The 15,022-nt window shown below is 50.8% G+C and overlaps 1 protein-coding gene and 1 long non-coding RNA gene across 3 annotated transcripts in view; one reads left to right on the plus strand and one right to left on the minus strand.

Annotated features, from left to right (window-relative positions):
• Positions 1 to 2,619: 2,619 nt before the first annotated feature.
• LOC143435363 (uncharacterized) lies at positions 2,620 to 10,029 on the minus strand. Its single transcript, XR_013105600.1, has 4 exons — positions 8,035 to 10,029; positions 6,196 to 6,402; positions 3,691 to 4,521; positions 2,620 to 2,847 (listed from the first exon to the last, which is right to left on the minus strand). It is a non-coding gene; the product is annotated as an uncharacterized LOC143435363 (long non-coding RNA).
• Positions 10,030 to 11,954: 1,925 nt separating this feature from the next.
• Positions 11,955 to 15,022, plus strand: part of Osbpl10 (oxysterol binding protein like 10) — a 249,757-nt gene continuing 246,689 nt past the window's right edge. Inside the window, exon 1 of one of the 2 annotated variants that reach the window (XM_076917765.1) lies at positions 11,955 to 12,652. In XM_076917765.1, coding sequence (XP_076773880.1) covers positions 12,366 to 12,652 — 287 coding nt within the window. In that variant the 5' untranslated portion in view covers positions 11,955 to 12,365. The remainder of the gene's footprint in view (positions 12,653 to 15,022) is intronic. The other variant, XM_034483854.2, reaches the window with a different exon arrangement.

Consider the following 15,022-nt stretch of genomic DNA (forward strand, 5'->3'; position numbering starts at 1 on the left):
CTGGTTCAGAGTAACATGGACCAAAAGACTCCACTCCCAGGATTCAGCTTTGCCAGACTTAGACCCACCAACTGAGTGATATTTAGAAGCTATTTTTTTTAAAAATGTGTATGGGTGTTTTGCCTACATGTATGTGCCTGCACCATATGTGTACCCGGTGCCTATGGAGGTCAGAAGAGGGCATCAGATACTCTGAAACTGGAGTGGTGGTTGGCTCTGAGTGACGGTGTGGGTGCTGGGAGTCAAACACAGGTTCTCGAGAAGAGCAGCCAGTGCTCTTAACCACGGAGTCATCTCTTCAGCACCCAGAGGCCCGACAGGCAACTGGGAGCAAGATGAGCGTCTCCGCCTCCATTTTGTGTCTGCTTCTTTCATGGTTTTAGACTTGGGGGTCAGCTTTCTGTGCTGTGTGGATGTTAGGGAGCATTCCTCAAGATCTGGAGATCCTCCCCCTTTCAAGGCTGAAGACACCGAGATAAGAGGGACCGAGGTGTTCCCAGGTTTTGCAGGGACAGCATAATGAACAGCCTGTCCCCCGGCTGCTTCTGCAATGCTCCAGATCAGCAGAGGGACTGGACGTCCCCAGCTCTTGTACAACCGACTCTACCTTTGCTCCTCCATCAGGATCTTCCTTAGCAACCTTGTCTCCCCAGCCTGTCTCCAGCGCCAGCCCACCCCGAAGGCAGTCTCCTTCCCTGGCTCCCACAGCACACTCAGACCCTGACCTGAGATAGCTGGAGCAGCATCCAGCTTGGTCCTTCTCAGGATAATGCAAGATCTGTTAGTGCCTCCCAAACGATGGGTTCCTCCCACCAACATCCTCCATCTCTTGTCTCCAGTTTGGTGATCATGGGGGCTGGTTGGGACCCCCCCCCCCAGTGTTGGGCCTCTGTCATGAGACTGTAGAGACATAGCTCTTCACCTTGGCATGGCTCCTCTGGGTGAGTTGCCCATCTTTTTTGTGTGTGGAGAAGTGCATGCTGGGAACTCTCCTGGGCAGTGATGCATTCTCCTTCTGTAGGTAACTCTGGTACCTCTTAAAACATTTCCTCCTCCTCTTCCTTTTTCTCTTCCTCCTCTTCTTCTTCTTTCTCCTCCTCCTCCATCATCATCATCATCATCATCATCATCATCATCATCATCATGTGTACGTAGAGTTCAGAGGGTGGAAGAAACCTTTCAGGAGTGGCTTCTCTCTTTCTACTGTGGATCTGGGGATCTAGTCATTAGGTTTATAAGGCAAACAGTTCTACCTGTTCAGCAACCCATCCCCAACACATAGTTTTTAATACACTCTCAGGCTGACCTTTAACCCAAAGAAATCCCCTGCCTCTGACTTCCAGTTACTGAGATTACAAACACCCATCACCATGTTAGGATGGTATAACCTAAGAGCAATGTATTTATATGTATGTGTTGTGTGTATCATGTGTGTGTGCCCAAGGAGTCCAGATAAGGGCATTGGATTCCCTGGAGCTGGAATGGCAGGTGTTGGGAGCCACCCGGTTTAGGTCTGAGAAAGGAACTCTGGTTCTTTACCAGAGCACTGCGTGTTCGTCATCACTGGGTCACCTCTCCAGCCCACTATAAATGAATGTTTTTGATTTTTAGATTTATTTATTTTATGTGTGTGTGAGTGTTTTATTCTGCAAGTATGTATGTATGTATGTATGTATGTATGTATGTATGTATGTTTGTATGCTACATGATTGTCTGGCATCCAGAGAGGTCAGAGGAGGGTGTGAACCCCCTGGAACTGGAGTTTAGGCAGTTGTAAGCCACCGTGTGGTTGCTGGGAATGGGACCTGGGATCTCTACAAGAACAACACCTACTCTTAGACGCTGAGCCCCCTCTGCAGCCCTCCCTGGTGTGCCTTGTGGTTAGTGGCTCTGTGCAGTGTCTCCCAGCAGTCTGGACAGGTTGTTTATCACCGGCACTAGTACGTGTTTTGGGGTGTTGCCTTCTTCAGTGCTGAAGCTTTCCAAAAGGCAAGGTGTCTGGCTTATCTGTGGTTTTCAGAGACGAGCATTTCTCAGAGAGGAAGAAAGCAGGGCTCACACTGGGCTTGTAGGGCAGGCCTGTTGTCCCAGCACTTGGGACACAGAGGCAGAAGGACCCTGAGTTTGAGGCTAGCCTGGGCTACATAGCAATACCCTGACTAAAACACTAAGGTGTGTATGGGGAGCACTAAGGTGTGGAGGGAAGCACTTGGCATTCTGGGAAGGGTTGGGTTCTTTGTTTGTTTCACTGGTTCTGTAATGTTGGAATTGGAGGCCAGGGTGAGCCAAGCGTTCCACCTCATTCCACCCTGCATGGTTTTGTTTTAGCAACATGGAGAAACTTGGCCAAGTCCTCATGCACCGTGCACCCTGGACTCTTTCCCTCCTCCACTTGTGGGCCTGGTAGTTTGGGAATCATGCTTCATGACAGATAATCCACAATCACATGCTTGTTTCCCCGGCGTGGGAAAGTGAGAGCAATCAAATTGTCCTGGGCAGATAGAGTGTAGCAAAAGAAAATCTCAATTCTTAGTTAAACGTAAGTTTATTCTAGCAGATGTTATCTTTATAGGAACTGTGATGCTTTTCTTCTCCTTCTCTTCTTCCTCCTCCTCCTTTTCTTCCATCTCCTCCTCCTCCTCCTTTTCTTCCATCTCCTCCCCTGCTCCTCCTCCTCCCCCTCCTTCTCCCTGTGTCCTTGAGGTGTTTTAGCCATCTGCTGCTTTGCTCAGGTGAGCTTGCTGAGAAGTTGTTAGAACTTCCAGACAGAACTGCCATTGAAGGTAGGGTATCCCTTCATGGTAGACACCTCTGAGCAAGTACCAGGTCCTCAGTTTGACTTTAACACTGAAAAAGAAAAGAAAAGAAAAGAAAAGAAAAGAAAAGAAAAGAAAAGAAAAGGAAAAGAAAAGAAAAGAAAAGAAAAGGAAAAGAAAAGAAAAGAAAAGAAAAGAAAAGAAAAGAAAAGAAAAGAAAAGAAAGACATGGGAAATGCTGGGGAACAGAATCCAGCCAGCAGCATCCTCCTGTGTTGAGCCAACTTTTGCTCCAACTCACAGCTTGACCTGGAGAGTCTCTGCTTATTTCTGATCTTCAGTTTCATATCATGAAACTGCCAAGGCCACTCATCCTTGGTTTCCAGCCCTCCAAGAACAGTTTGTCACACTGACATAATGTGTGCTGGTTTGTATCTGTGATCCCATCGCTAGGAAGGCTAAGGCAGAGGAGTCCTAGAGGCCATTCTGGGCTACACAGTGACCTCCAGTCCAGCTTAGGCTATACATGAGACTTACCCACCTCAAAATGTATCTATTGACTATCCATCCATCCATCCATCCATCCATCCATCCATCCATCCATCATCCATCCATCCATCATCCATCATCCATCCATCCATCCATCATCCATCCATCCATCCATCCATCCATCCATCCATCATCCATCATCCATCCATCCATCCATCCACCCACCCAATCATCTACTGACTATCTCGCCTCTCAGTTCACTCACCCATCTGAGATCTCTCCCTCCCTCCCTCTGTCCCTCCCTCTATCTACCCATCCATGCCAAAAAACCAAACCTAAACATTAAAAGAAAAAAAAAAAAGCAAGGTAAGTAGTGTTGGGAAGGGGACGTGGTGGATGGCCACTGGTGGTGCTTTGTGCTGCACTTACCACAGTGTCCGCTTACCACATATCTTTCCATGCATGTCCCAAAGCCTGGCGTATTTGCTTCGTGGTCCCTCAGGAGCTTCGTTGTTAGGAAACACTTGAGCATCTGTATTGTCTCTTTTCTCCACATGTCATTGCATTTGAGGCATACTCTCGATTTGTAGACAATTTCAGATTTGGTTTTGCCTTTAAGCCTAAGATCTTCACAGCACTGGAGTTTGAGGGGCTGTGTGGAAAGGAAGTATATATCCTTTCTCCTAGCAATAACTTCTGTGGAATCAAGTCTTAAGTGAGCATTCAGTAGACTGATGGGCAAATGTTTGTTCACCCAACCACCTAGTTTTGATCTATTTATTTATCCATCTGTTCATCCACTCATCCATTCATCACCCACTTTCTTATACCTCCATCCCTGATCTATCCATTCAACCACACATCCACCCATCTAACTGTCCAGCCATTCATCACTCAGTCACACCCATCCATCCATCCATCCATCCATCCATCCATCCATCCATCCTTCCACTGGACCCATTGATCCATCCATCCATCCATCCATCCACCCACTCTCCCACCACTTATCCATACATTCATCATCTCTCCTACTTAGCTTAAGCTGTCAACTTGACACAGCATAGACTTATCTGAGGGAGTCTCAGCTGAGGGATTCTTAAGACCAGAGTAGCTCATGGCTACTCCGTGAGGGGTTGTCTTGATTGATGGTTGACTTGAGAGTGAGTCCGTTCCTGGGCCACATAAGGAAGCCATTTGAGCATGAGCCTGTGATCGAGCTAGCAGTCAGCATTCCTCCAAGGTTCTGCTTTGAGTTTCCTCAATGATGAACTATGACCTGGAAGTGAAAGCTGAAATAAACCTTTCTTCCCCCAAGTTGCTTTTGGCCATGGATTTCCTCACAGCAACAGAAAGAAAACTTAAATGCCATCTGTCCTCTGCTCATCCGTCTAGCCATTCTCCATTCATCCACTCATCCCCCCACCTACCAATCCCTACACGCTCATTTGTTTGTCTGTGGGCCGTCTCTTCATCTGTCCAACCATCAGTCCATCCACCCATCCTTTTTTGTTCTCTGACACAGAAAACCTATTTCCATACATGAAGGCACACAGGGCATCTGACCTCATATTTTTTTTCTATGTTAAAGAAATGAAGGCTGCAGTCTGGGAGGGGCCAGAAGAAAGATACCCAAGAGCCTGCCCAGACAGATGCAGGCGCCATTTGATGCCTGAATATGCAGTGGAGATCTGGGAGAGAAAGTGAGGCTGAGTGTTTTGTGCCCCCTTGTGCACCGTAGAGAGAGGTGGAACTGGAGATGTGACGACAGTGAGGAAGAAGCAGCCAGGAGGAACTTACACAGCCATGGTGATGTCTGGGCCTGGGAGTCATGTCTGGGTCCATGGTCCTACCACAGTGGGGTTTGTACTGATGCTGCCACTGAAGGCCATCTGGATATCAGTGGTCTGGGATGCTGCCTTGAGACCATGTTGATGGCTGGAGGCCGCACTGATGCGTGCGTGTGTGTGTGTGTGTGTGTGTGTGTGTGTGTGGTGGGGGGGTGTCAAACTGATCTGAGTGACCTCAGTGTGCTGCCATCTGAGGCCATCATGAAGTCCTGGTCTGGGCTGCTACTGAGGGCCATGTCTGGGTCCTGCTGCAGCTGGGGTTTGTGTCAATGTCTGTGGCCTGAGTTATCGCCAAAGCCATGTGGATGTCCATGATCTGGGCTGCCACCTGAGTCCATGGGGACATCTAAGGGCTGTGCTGCTGCTGGGGACCTGCTGATCTGAGGAGCCTGCACTGCCACCTGAGGCTATGGTGACAACTGGGCCCATTCTGCCTCCAGAGGCTCTGTCTGGGTTTGTGGTCCTGTGGGAGCCAGGGTCTGTGTTGATGATTGAGATCTGTGTTATCACCAAAGGCCATGTGGATGTCCCTGGTCTGTGCTGCTTCCTGAACCATGGTAATGTCCAAGCACTGTGCCAAGCTGCCCCCACACTTCACCTACTGTAGGAGAGCTGGCCTTATTCCACGTGAGCCACCACACTTGGGAGAGCTGGCCCTACTCCTCGCCTGGGCAGCACTTGGGAGAGCTGCGTCTAATGGCATGGGCGAGCCCTGCCCAATGGAGCGAGTGCTGGAGAGCTGGCCCCACCTCTTGCCAGCTATGGCACTCAGGAGAGCTGGCCCAGTCCCTCACTGGCTGCAGCAATCAGGAAAGCCATCCTCTATACCTTGCCTGGGTAGCACAGTAGAGCTGGCCCTTGTGGCAGGGATGGGGCAGGGGTGGCTGGCCACAAGTGAGCTGGCCCCTTGTGAGCTTGGGAGACCTGTTGTCTGTTGAGCAGTGGTGGACCTAGGAGAGAATCCACCCCTTCCCCTGCCCCCTGCCCCTAGCCACCCATGGCAGGCAGGAGAGCCGGCCTTGGTGGCATGGCACAGGAGAGCTGGTAGGCTGACATACTCAGCTTCCACTCAGACCCAGATCCAGGGCTCTGAGTTGGCCTACCCCAACGTTTGCTGCATCTACAAACTGCAGGATCACACGAAGTGGTGGGTCCTACAGACACAAAGCTGGAAGTTCTCTGTGACACAGGGCAGCATACAAGATATCCGGAGGAGTCCCAGTGATGGTTGGTCAGTACTGTTCTGTAGCAGAAGCCAGGGGACTTGAACCAGACCAAGGATTCACTGCAGCGAGCATTCGCAAGTAAAGCTGTTTGGGCAAAAGTGTGACACACTGTGACATATTATAGCTTCTACTCGAGGTGTTGGTTTTATTGTTGTTGTCGTTGTTTTGTTTTTCTTATTTTTTGGGGGGGGGAGATTGCAAAGGCAGAAAGCAGATATAAAAGGATGGGGGATGAGTGGGATTGGGGTACATGGTGTACCCCATCAACAAAAAGTTAAATCAAAAAGTAGAATCAACAAAAAGTTAAAAAAATCAATTTAGCTGGGTAATGGCTATAGCACAGGCCTTTAATCCCTGCACTCTGGAGGCAGAGGCAGGAGGATCTCTCTGAGTTCAAACCAGCGAGATCTAGTTCTATGATGGTCAGGATTACACTAAGAAACCCTGTCTCAAAAAGCCAAACCAACCTGAACAAAACAAAGAAACAAACAACCTCCAGCCCTAAACCTAATTTATGGTTGTGGTTGTTAAGAGTTTTAGGGATGGAATGATGGCCTTGCCCATCGTGCTGGGTCAGAGTTCTGCTGCTGTGTTACAACCCCAGCTCCAGTCTGAGCTTTGACAAAAGCATGGGGCCCTTGTCACTAAGGCTGCAGTGACAAGGACAGGTCACCACCCAGATGTCTCCGAAAGTCTTCTCTGCAGCTTCTCTCCATGTCAAGCCCTTGCTCGACACAGACCCATGGCAGCCACCGATCTACAGTCGCTGGCTCTGCCTTTTCTAGAGCTTCTCATTCGTGACCTTTGTAATGTCATGCACTGAGTTGCCCCTGTGATGTTGGGTATCAGTGATTTTCTGTTATGGCTGCCATATGGATGTTTTTTTAGTTTGTTTTTCTTCATTTCTTTTTGAAAGGCTTTTCAGGTGTTTGCACATTTAAAAAATCACATTCTGCTGGGCAGAGGTGGCGCGCAACTTTGATCACAGTGCTTGAGAGGCTGAGGGCAGAGGGCAGAGAGCAGAGGGCAGAGGCAGGTGGATCTCTGTGAGTTTGAAGCCAGCTTGGTCTACAGAGCTAGTTCTAGGATGGCCAGGGCTACACTAAGAACCCCTATCTCCAAACAAACAAACAAACAAACAGACAAACAATAAAAAATTACACTTTATTGATTTAGCTTGTGTGTGCCTCTTAGTAATTATTTTATTATTCTCCCTCCCCCATCCCTCTGCTCTTCTCTCCCTCCCCTTCCCTCTGTTCTTCCCTCTGTTTCTCCCTCCTTCCTCCTCTCCCCCCTCCCTCTCTCCTCCCTTCCCCTGCCAGGATCTCTCCTGTCTCAGGCTGACTTGGAACTTTCTGTGTAGCTGAGAATGACCTTGAACTCCATACCTTCCTGCCTCCCCGTCTTAAGTGCTGGGACTGCAGGTGTGCACCACCGTGCCCAGTTTTATGTGGCGGTTGGGATGGAACCAGGCAAGCGCTTTACAATTTAAGCCACATCCTCAATCCTGTAGTAATATTTTATAGCAACGATAAACTCGGTTATGAAACAAATGGAAGACAGAAACTCCATTAAATCGCATTTGCACATCTGTCAAAGACCAATTGCTGAGCCAGCGAGGTGGCTTAGTGGTAAAGAACACTCTCCGTGCAACCATGAGGACTTGAGTTCAGACCCTAGAACCTGTGGCAGCAGCTGGCATGGCCCCAAACATACCTTTAACCTCAGTTCTCCTGGAAGTAGACACTGGAGCATCCGTGGGGTTGTCTGGCTGCCAGCCTAGCTCCAGCTTCAGGGCAAGACCTCACCTCAAAGCACCAGGGAGGAAAGTGATAGATCAGGGCACTGGGCACCGGGCACCGGCTCCGGCCTCTGCATGCATGCAGAAGCATACACAGCCCGATGTAGTCATGTGCATCCCCACACAAAGAATTATAAAAGGAGTTTCCAAAACTGAGATCAATTGCTAAGCTAGGTGTAGGAGTTTAGGCTTGTAATTCCAGCAAATGAAAGGGCTGAAGTAAGAGAGCATTCAAGACCTGCCTGGGGAACTTAGGAAGACCCTGTCTCACCACCACCACCACCACCACCACCACCATCACCACCACTACCACCCCTCCCCTGCTGCCACACTAAAAAAGGGGTGGGGGGTGGGATGTATCTCAGTGAAAATCACTTGCCCAGTATCTGTGAGGCTCTGGGCTCTACACCCAGTAGCAGAGGCCAAGTGGCTTGTGGAAACTAGAGTCATTAGAGGGAGTGGAGGGAGGGAGGGAGGGAAGAAGGGAGGGAGAGGGAGGAGGACATAGATTGATAGATAGATAGATAGATAGATAGATAGATAGATAGAGGTCTTGTGAATTCCGGGCTGGCCTTGAACTTGCTAAGGATAGCTAAGGATAACTACATTTTTGATCCTTTCTCCTTGACCTTCTGGGTACCGGTGTTGCAGGTGTGTAGCACCTGGCCCAGACAGATACTCTTAAAGGAGCTGAATGCTCACTGGAGGACAGACTGTCAATACCTTGGGTTTTGTTGTTGTTGTCATCGTGTTCCCCCCACCCCCACATACACACCCCAAGCTGCAGATAATGTCACAGCTCAAGTCCAGGTGATGTGCTATACCTTCAAGGACGTCGAGCTTGGAGTTAGGAGACCCTGGTTCTGCATGGCTCCTCCGAGTTCCTGTTTTATCCTGGTAAGGCCAGTTTGGTCCCTCAAGCAATAAACACTGTATTGTTCAGCCCTGTGGCTGGATGGTAGAGGCCTAAGGACCTCCCTGCTTCCCTTAAATTGCTGATGGGAAGCCAGCGGTAGTGGCGCACGCCTTTAATCCCAGCACTTGGGAGGCAGAGACAGGTGGATTTCGAGGCCAGCCTGGTTTACAGAGTGAGTTCCAGGACAGCCAGGACACAGATAAACCCTGTCTCGAAAAAACCAAAAAAAAAAAAAAAAAAAAAAAAGGTATAAATTGCTGATGGGAGAACAGATTCCTCACTGAGCAAAAAATACAACAGGACAACAGGAAACGAAGTTCCAGGCACCCAGTCTCTAGATTCATTAAATATAGAAAAGGAAACTGGACCCTTTATGGAGCAACACCACCAAGGATGTTAGCAGTGGCTAAGAACTGAGGGTCAGAGCTGGGTGTGGTGGCGCACACCTCTAATCCCAGCTTTCAGGAGGCAGAGGCAGGTGGATCTCTAGGAGATTGGCCTCAGGGCCAATTGGGTTTGCATAGAGAGTTCTAGGCCAGCCAAGGCTGTGTAGTGAGAACCTGATTTAAAAAAAAAAAAAAAAAAAAAAAAAAAGCTGGGCATTGGAGGTGCACGCCTTTAATCCCAGCACTCAGGAGGCAGAAGCAGGTGGATTTCTGAGTTTGAGGTCAGCCTGGTCTACAGAGTGAGTTTCAGGACACCCAGGGCTACAAAGAGAAACCTTGTCTCAAAAAACAAAACCAAAACAAACAAAAATTACTGCAGCTCAGGATGGGGAGATAGGTCAGTCAGGAAAATGCTCGCTGTGCAAGCATGAAAAATTGTTCAGCCTTAGAACCCATGTAAAAGATGGTGGCTCACACTAGCTGAACTAGTGTGTCAAAACCAAGGTGAATTACTCCGGGGAATGACACTTGCTGTCATCTGTCACTCACACATACAGGCACCTACATGCACATGTATCAATACATACATACATACACAAACACAGAGAGAGAGGGGGGGAGGGGGGGGGGGGAGGGGAGGGGGAGGGAGAGAGAGAGAGAGGCAGAGAGAGAGAGAGAGAGAGAGAGAGAGAGAGAGAGAGAGAGAGAGAGAGAAAGAAGACATGAGAACAGGCTTGTGGCTTGGGGCTTATGAGATGGCTCAGCAGGTAAGGCACCTGCCACCAGGCTTGCCGGCCCGAGTTCAATCCCTGGCATATGGCTAAGCCTGAGGACCTGAGTTGGCTCACCTTGACCCACCTAGTAGGAGAGAGTTGACTCCTGTAAATTGTCCTTTAATCTCTTGTGTGCCCCTCCCATTTTAACCCCTTCTCTTACTTTTTCTGTATTTTTTAAGGGGTTGGAGTGATAGCTCCGAGTTTAAGGCACTTGCTGCTCTCTCAGAGGGCTCAGTTTCAGTTCCCAGCACCCACATGGTGGCCCGCAGCCATCGACAGAGCCAGTTCCAGCAGATTCTACATCCTTTTCTGACCTCTGTGGTGGCAGACATGCCCTAAGTTGGGGCAGATGATGCACACCTGTGATCCCAGCACCTGGGAAGTAGAATCAGGAGCATCCAGAACTCAAGGCCAGCCTTGGCTACGTAGTTATTTGAGGCCAGCCTGGAATACATGAACTCATACCTCAGCAAGTAAACAAACACCAAAACCAACCAAGCAACACCTCTGCATCCCTCAGTGTGGTTTCAGTGTGGTTCCCATCCCCCAGGGTTTCTCTGTATAGGGTTGGCTGTTCTGGAACTTGCTCTGTTAGACTAGGCTGGCCTCGAACTCTCAGAGATCCACCTTCCTCTGCTGGGATTACAGGAGTGGACCACCACCTCCCGGCTTCAGTGTGGTTTTGTAATTCTTCTTGGAAGGCTGTTCTACTTTGTCATAATATGTGGACATCTGAAATTTGGATTTATTTGGTGGCCATCACTTACCATCAGCTCTGAAGCTTCTGTATGGTCATCTCTAGATCTGAATCCTCTGAAAACCTTCTGGAGAGGTGTGAAGCTTTAAAGGACTCGAGGAACTGAGTCTTCGAGAGTGGACTCTACTTAGCAGTGAAACACATCTGTCTGTCTATTATCTACCTATTTATCTATCTATCAAACATCGTGTGTGTGTGTGTGTGTGTGTGTGTGTGTGTGTGTGTGTGTGTGTGTGTGTAAAGGAGAGGTCCCAGCGTCTCAGAGCCCTAATTTTAGAAACGACCAGATTGCATTGAATATTTATATCCACAACGATTACTGGTGGGCTGGAGAGAGCCCGCTATCTATCTGCCTTTGCTAAAGAGCAAGACAGATTGAGAAGTGCTGAGCGTGTGGGTGGGCGAAAGAAGTTTCTTGGCCGACAGTGAAGCTGGTGTGTGTTTGTCTTCTCATTTGCCCTCTGGTTTGGGCCCCTCTGCCTCTCAGGTGCGCAGTCTCCCGCGCAGAGTCTTGACTCCTCACATTTGTTTGTCTGAGCCCATCACCCCTGAGCTCAGGGTGAAGTGAGCCTGTGAGGTCAGGAGAGCGCTCACTGGAAGGCACTTAGTCCTAGTCCTGGTGTTCGCTATGCATCCATCCGAACTGTGACTTGTGGAAACAGCCTCAGCTGACAGGCTGCTCACCTGGGAGAGTCACCTGCTACCCCTTCCTTTCAGCTTTCAAACCCCTGGGAGAGCCCCGAGGGCCTCGCTGCCCTGTTTCTAGGCTCCCTCAGTGAGGCTAATTTTCAGGTGACTGTGTACGTGCCTGGCCCAGGCTCCTGTGCGCTGACACACCAAGAGGGAGCGTGCTGGTGTCAGGGACCGGGCGGGTCCATATCCGGGTGGACCTGGTGGCCAGGGCCGTCCCTCCCTCCAGGTCTCGAGGTGGGTTGGGGGTGGAGAGAAGGGCGTGCAGAGATTCCCCCGTCAGGATCCAAGTGTAGGGGGGCAACAAAAAGCTAGGGTGCAGGGGGCCGATGTAGGGCGTGCCCACCCTCTCTGCCAGGCCCGCCCCAGGAGCATCCCTAGCCCGGGCCCCGAGCTACTGCAAGGGACGAGGAGCTGGAGGAGGAGGGACCTGGAGCCCCGAACTTGCCCGAGAAGTGGCTGGAGGGCGGGGCCGGGCCCTGGTCGAGGCGGGAGGAGGGGCGGCCGCAGCTGCATCTAGCCCGGCTGGCTTCCTTCCCAGCCCTCTTTCCCTCCTCCTCTTCTTCCTCCTGTATGAGTCAGGCATTTCCCGGGGAATCGGAGCAGCCACGCGCGGTCCGGGAGCCCGGAGCTGCAGCGGCGGCGGCGGCAGCTGAGGCGGCGGCGGCGGTGGCGGGGCTGCCACCGCGGCGGCCACCCGCTCCCCGGGCGCGCAGCGATCATGGAGAGGGCGGCCCAGGGCGCAGACGGCGGCGGCGGCGGGGGCAGCAACAGCAGCAGCCGTAGCAGCAGCCGCGCCACCTCGGCGGGCTCCTCGCCTTCCTGCTCCCTGGCTGGCCGAGGGGTGGCCAGTCGCTCTGGGGCCGCGGGACTGGGCGGCGGGGGCAGCCGCAGCAGTCCCGGCTCGGTGGCCGCTAGCCCGTCCGGAGGAGGCGGCCGCAGGAGGGAGCCGGCGCTCGAGGGCGTGCTCAGCAAATACACCAACCTCCTCCAGGGCTGGCAAAACAGGTAAGGAGCCCGCCGCCCGCGCCCCCGCGCGGTCCCCGGGTGTGGACCGTGGCGCCACCCGTGGCTGGGGACTGCCTGGACACCTCGTCCTTCCTGCACCCTGGCGGGCACCGCGGCGACGGGAGGGAGGCAGGAACCCTGATTTTTCTTGGGTGCTGGAAGCTTGCAAAATCTGGAGTGGCGACGGGAGCGCCCTAGGTAGTTCCGGTGTCCTACCTGCCGAGGGTTTCTCACACCCATGAAGAAGGGCTGAGAGGGACCCTCAGAGAGGGAGTGATCGGTGCCCGGCTCAGAAAGCGTTCAGCACGCGTGGTCCAGCACAGTTCTCCCCACCCCCGTAGTTCGTGTTAAAGTATGATGTTTAAAATACAACAAACAGCACCTCTATCAACAAAGAGCCTGTTAACTTGCCATCTTTGGAGTGCCCCCCTCCCAGTGTGTGCATAGCCCTTCCCCAGTGGGTGGTTTAACGTGCACTTTGTTGTTGCTTGTTATTATTCCCCATTCAGGTGCATGTGAAGTTTCTTTGCTTCCCTCTCAAAGTTGGCAAGCCTTGAATTGGGCGTGGTGGCAGATGCTTGTAATGCCAGCACTTCAGAGACAAGAGGCTTGAGTTTGGGGCTGGTTTGGGCTACAATTCCAGGCTAGTCAGAGCCACATCGGGAGACCTTGCCTCAAAAAAGAAGTTGGCAAGTCTAGTGATGGACAGACTGTCTGGAAGGATCAGGATGTCAGAGAATGGGGTTCTCTGCATACTTGGGGTGGTGAGAAGGTGTGGATTTCTGTTGTCTGGAAGGATTTAAGGCTCAGACCCAACTCTCCCTCTCCCTCTGTCTCGTGCGCGTGTTCATGTGCACGTGTGCCTTTGTGCTAGTCTTTTGAGAAACAAGACAAAGTTGAAAAGTCTATGCAAAGACACCATTGGGGAGATTCTTGGCTCTTCCTTCAGTAGTCCCTGGGTCTTCATTTGGGACCCTTAATGGTTTGTACTGGTAAGATTTGAATCCCACACTGGAGTCTGGCTTATCTTTGTTGATTGGACCAGATCCTTCTTAGCTCTTCCCGAAGGCTGGTTTGGAAATGTTCTGATGGTTTCCAGAGGAACCATGGGCTGTCACAGACGTGTGACTGTGCTTGTAGGAAGAGGACTTTGGACGTAATGGGAACCAAGTAGTTCTAGATACAGAACTCCGAGCCTCACCCAGGGTTTCCTTGGAGATCGGTTACTATGTTAGTGGAGTTGCTTTTAACTTTGGAGTCCCCCCCCACCCCTCAAAATAGCTTCTCGGTGTCTGCTCTTACCTACCCCCTCCCCCTGGTTTTTAAAAGCTGAACAGAGGTAGAGTTCGTAGGAGGGGAGAGATAGGAGATGACTAAATGTGATTTCAGTTCTTGAAAGTTGTGCCTCTGAATGGCAGTTCAGGGAGCCTTGTCAGAGACACTCTGAAAGCATGTTCATGCCTAATACTTCGTCTTCTCGGGCTTAGAGGCCGGCAGAGCAACTGCCCTAGATAACAGGCATCTTCTTTGCCTGGTCGTAGTATTTTACCTGCAATGTGTATTAAAGGATTTTGCCCTTTGTAGTGGATTTAGGAGGGATTTGGAGTTATGTCCTTTTTGCCAGCTTTTAAATCTGCTGTGGTGTTTTGGCTGGAGACAGAGTTTGAGGAAAAACAACAAAATACTGGCTGTCACAAACTTAACCTAGGTAAAGCGTCCTGAAGTACACCCTACTGAGCATGCTCAAGGGAGGTCTCAACCTTCGCCTTACAGCTGCCAATGAATGTTTTCACTCACCTCCCCAAAGGGTTTTCTCTAATGGGGGATGGCTGTGTCCCGGCTTCTGTCCTATGCTAGGATCTGTCTGAACCATGGCCCAAGGTCCATTAGTGGTCTGCGGATGATTTATGCTGACCCTGTGAGAACGCACAGCTCCTTTCTCTGGGGGTCTTGTAAAGGAGAGCTGTATCCGTGAAGAGGAAAAGAGAAGAGGACCAAAATAGACACTGTAAAGTGACAGAGACTTTGGCCAGTTATTTCCTTTCACCACAGCCATTAGTTGAGTGTCTGCTATGTGCCAGGCCCTGCTGAAGTAGCTGGCGCCACTCAGGAGATAATCACAGGGACTCTTCTCATGAAGTGGCTAGGAAACCGAGCCAAGGGGGACAGGAGCCCACCTGGACTAAATTCCTCCTCTCCTTTTTTTTTTTTTTTTTGAACAGTATTAGGGTTTATTAAAATACATATTAAGGGGCTGGAGAGATGGCTCAGTGGTTAAGAGCAGTGTCTATTCTTCCAGAGGTCCTGAGTTCAGCTCCTAGGATCCACATGGCAGCTCACAACCGCCTGTAGCTCCAGCTTCAGAGGAGC

This window comes from Arvicanthis niloticus, chromosome 21 (assembly GCF_011762505.2).
Source record: "Arvicanthis niloticus isolate mArvNil1 chromosome 21, mArvNil1.pat.X, whole genome shotgun sequence".
NCBI lineage: Eukaryota > Metazoa > Chordata > Mammalia > Rodentia > Muridae > Arvicanthis > Arvicanthis niloticus.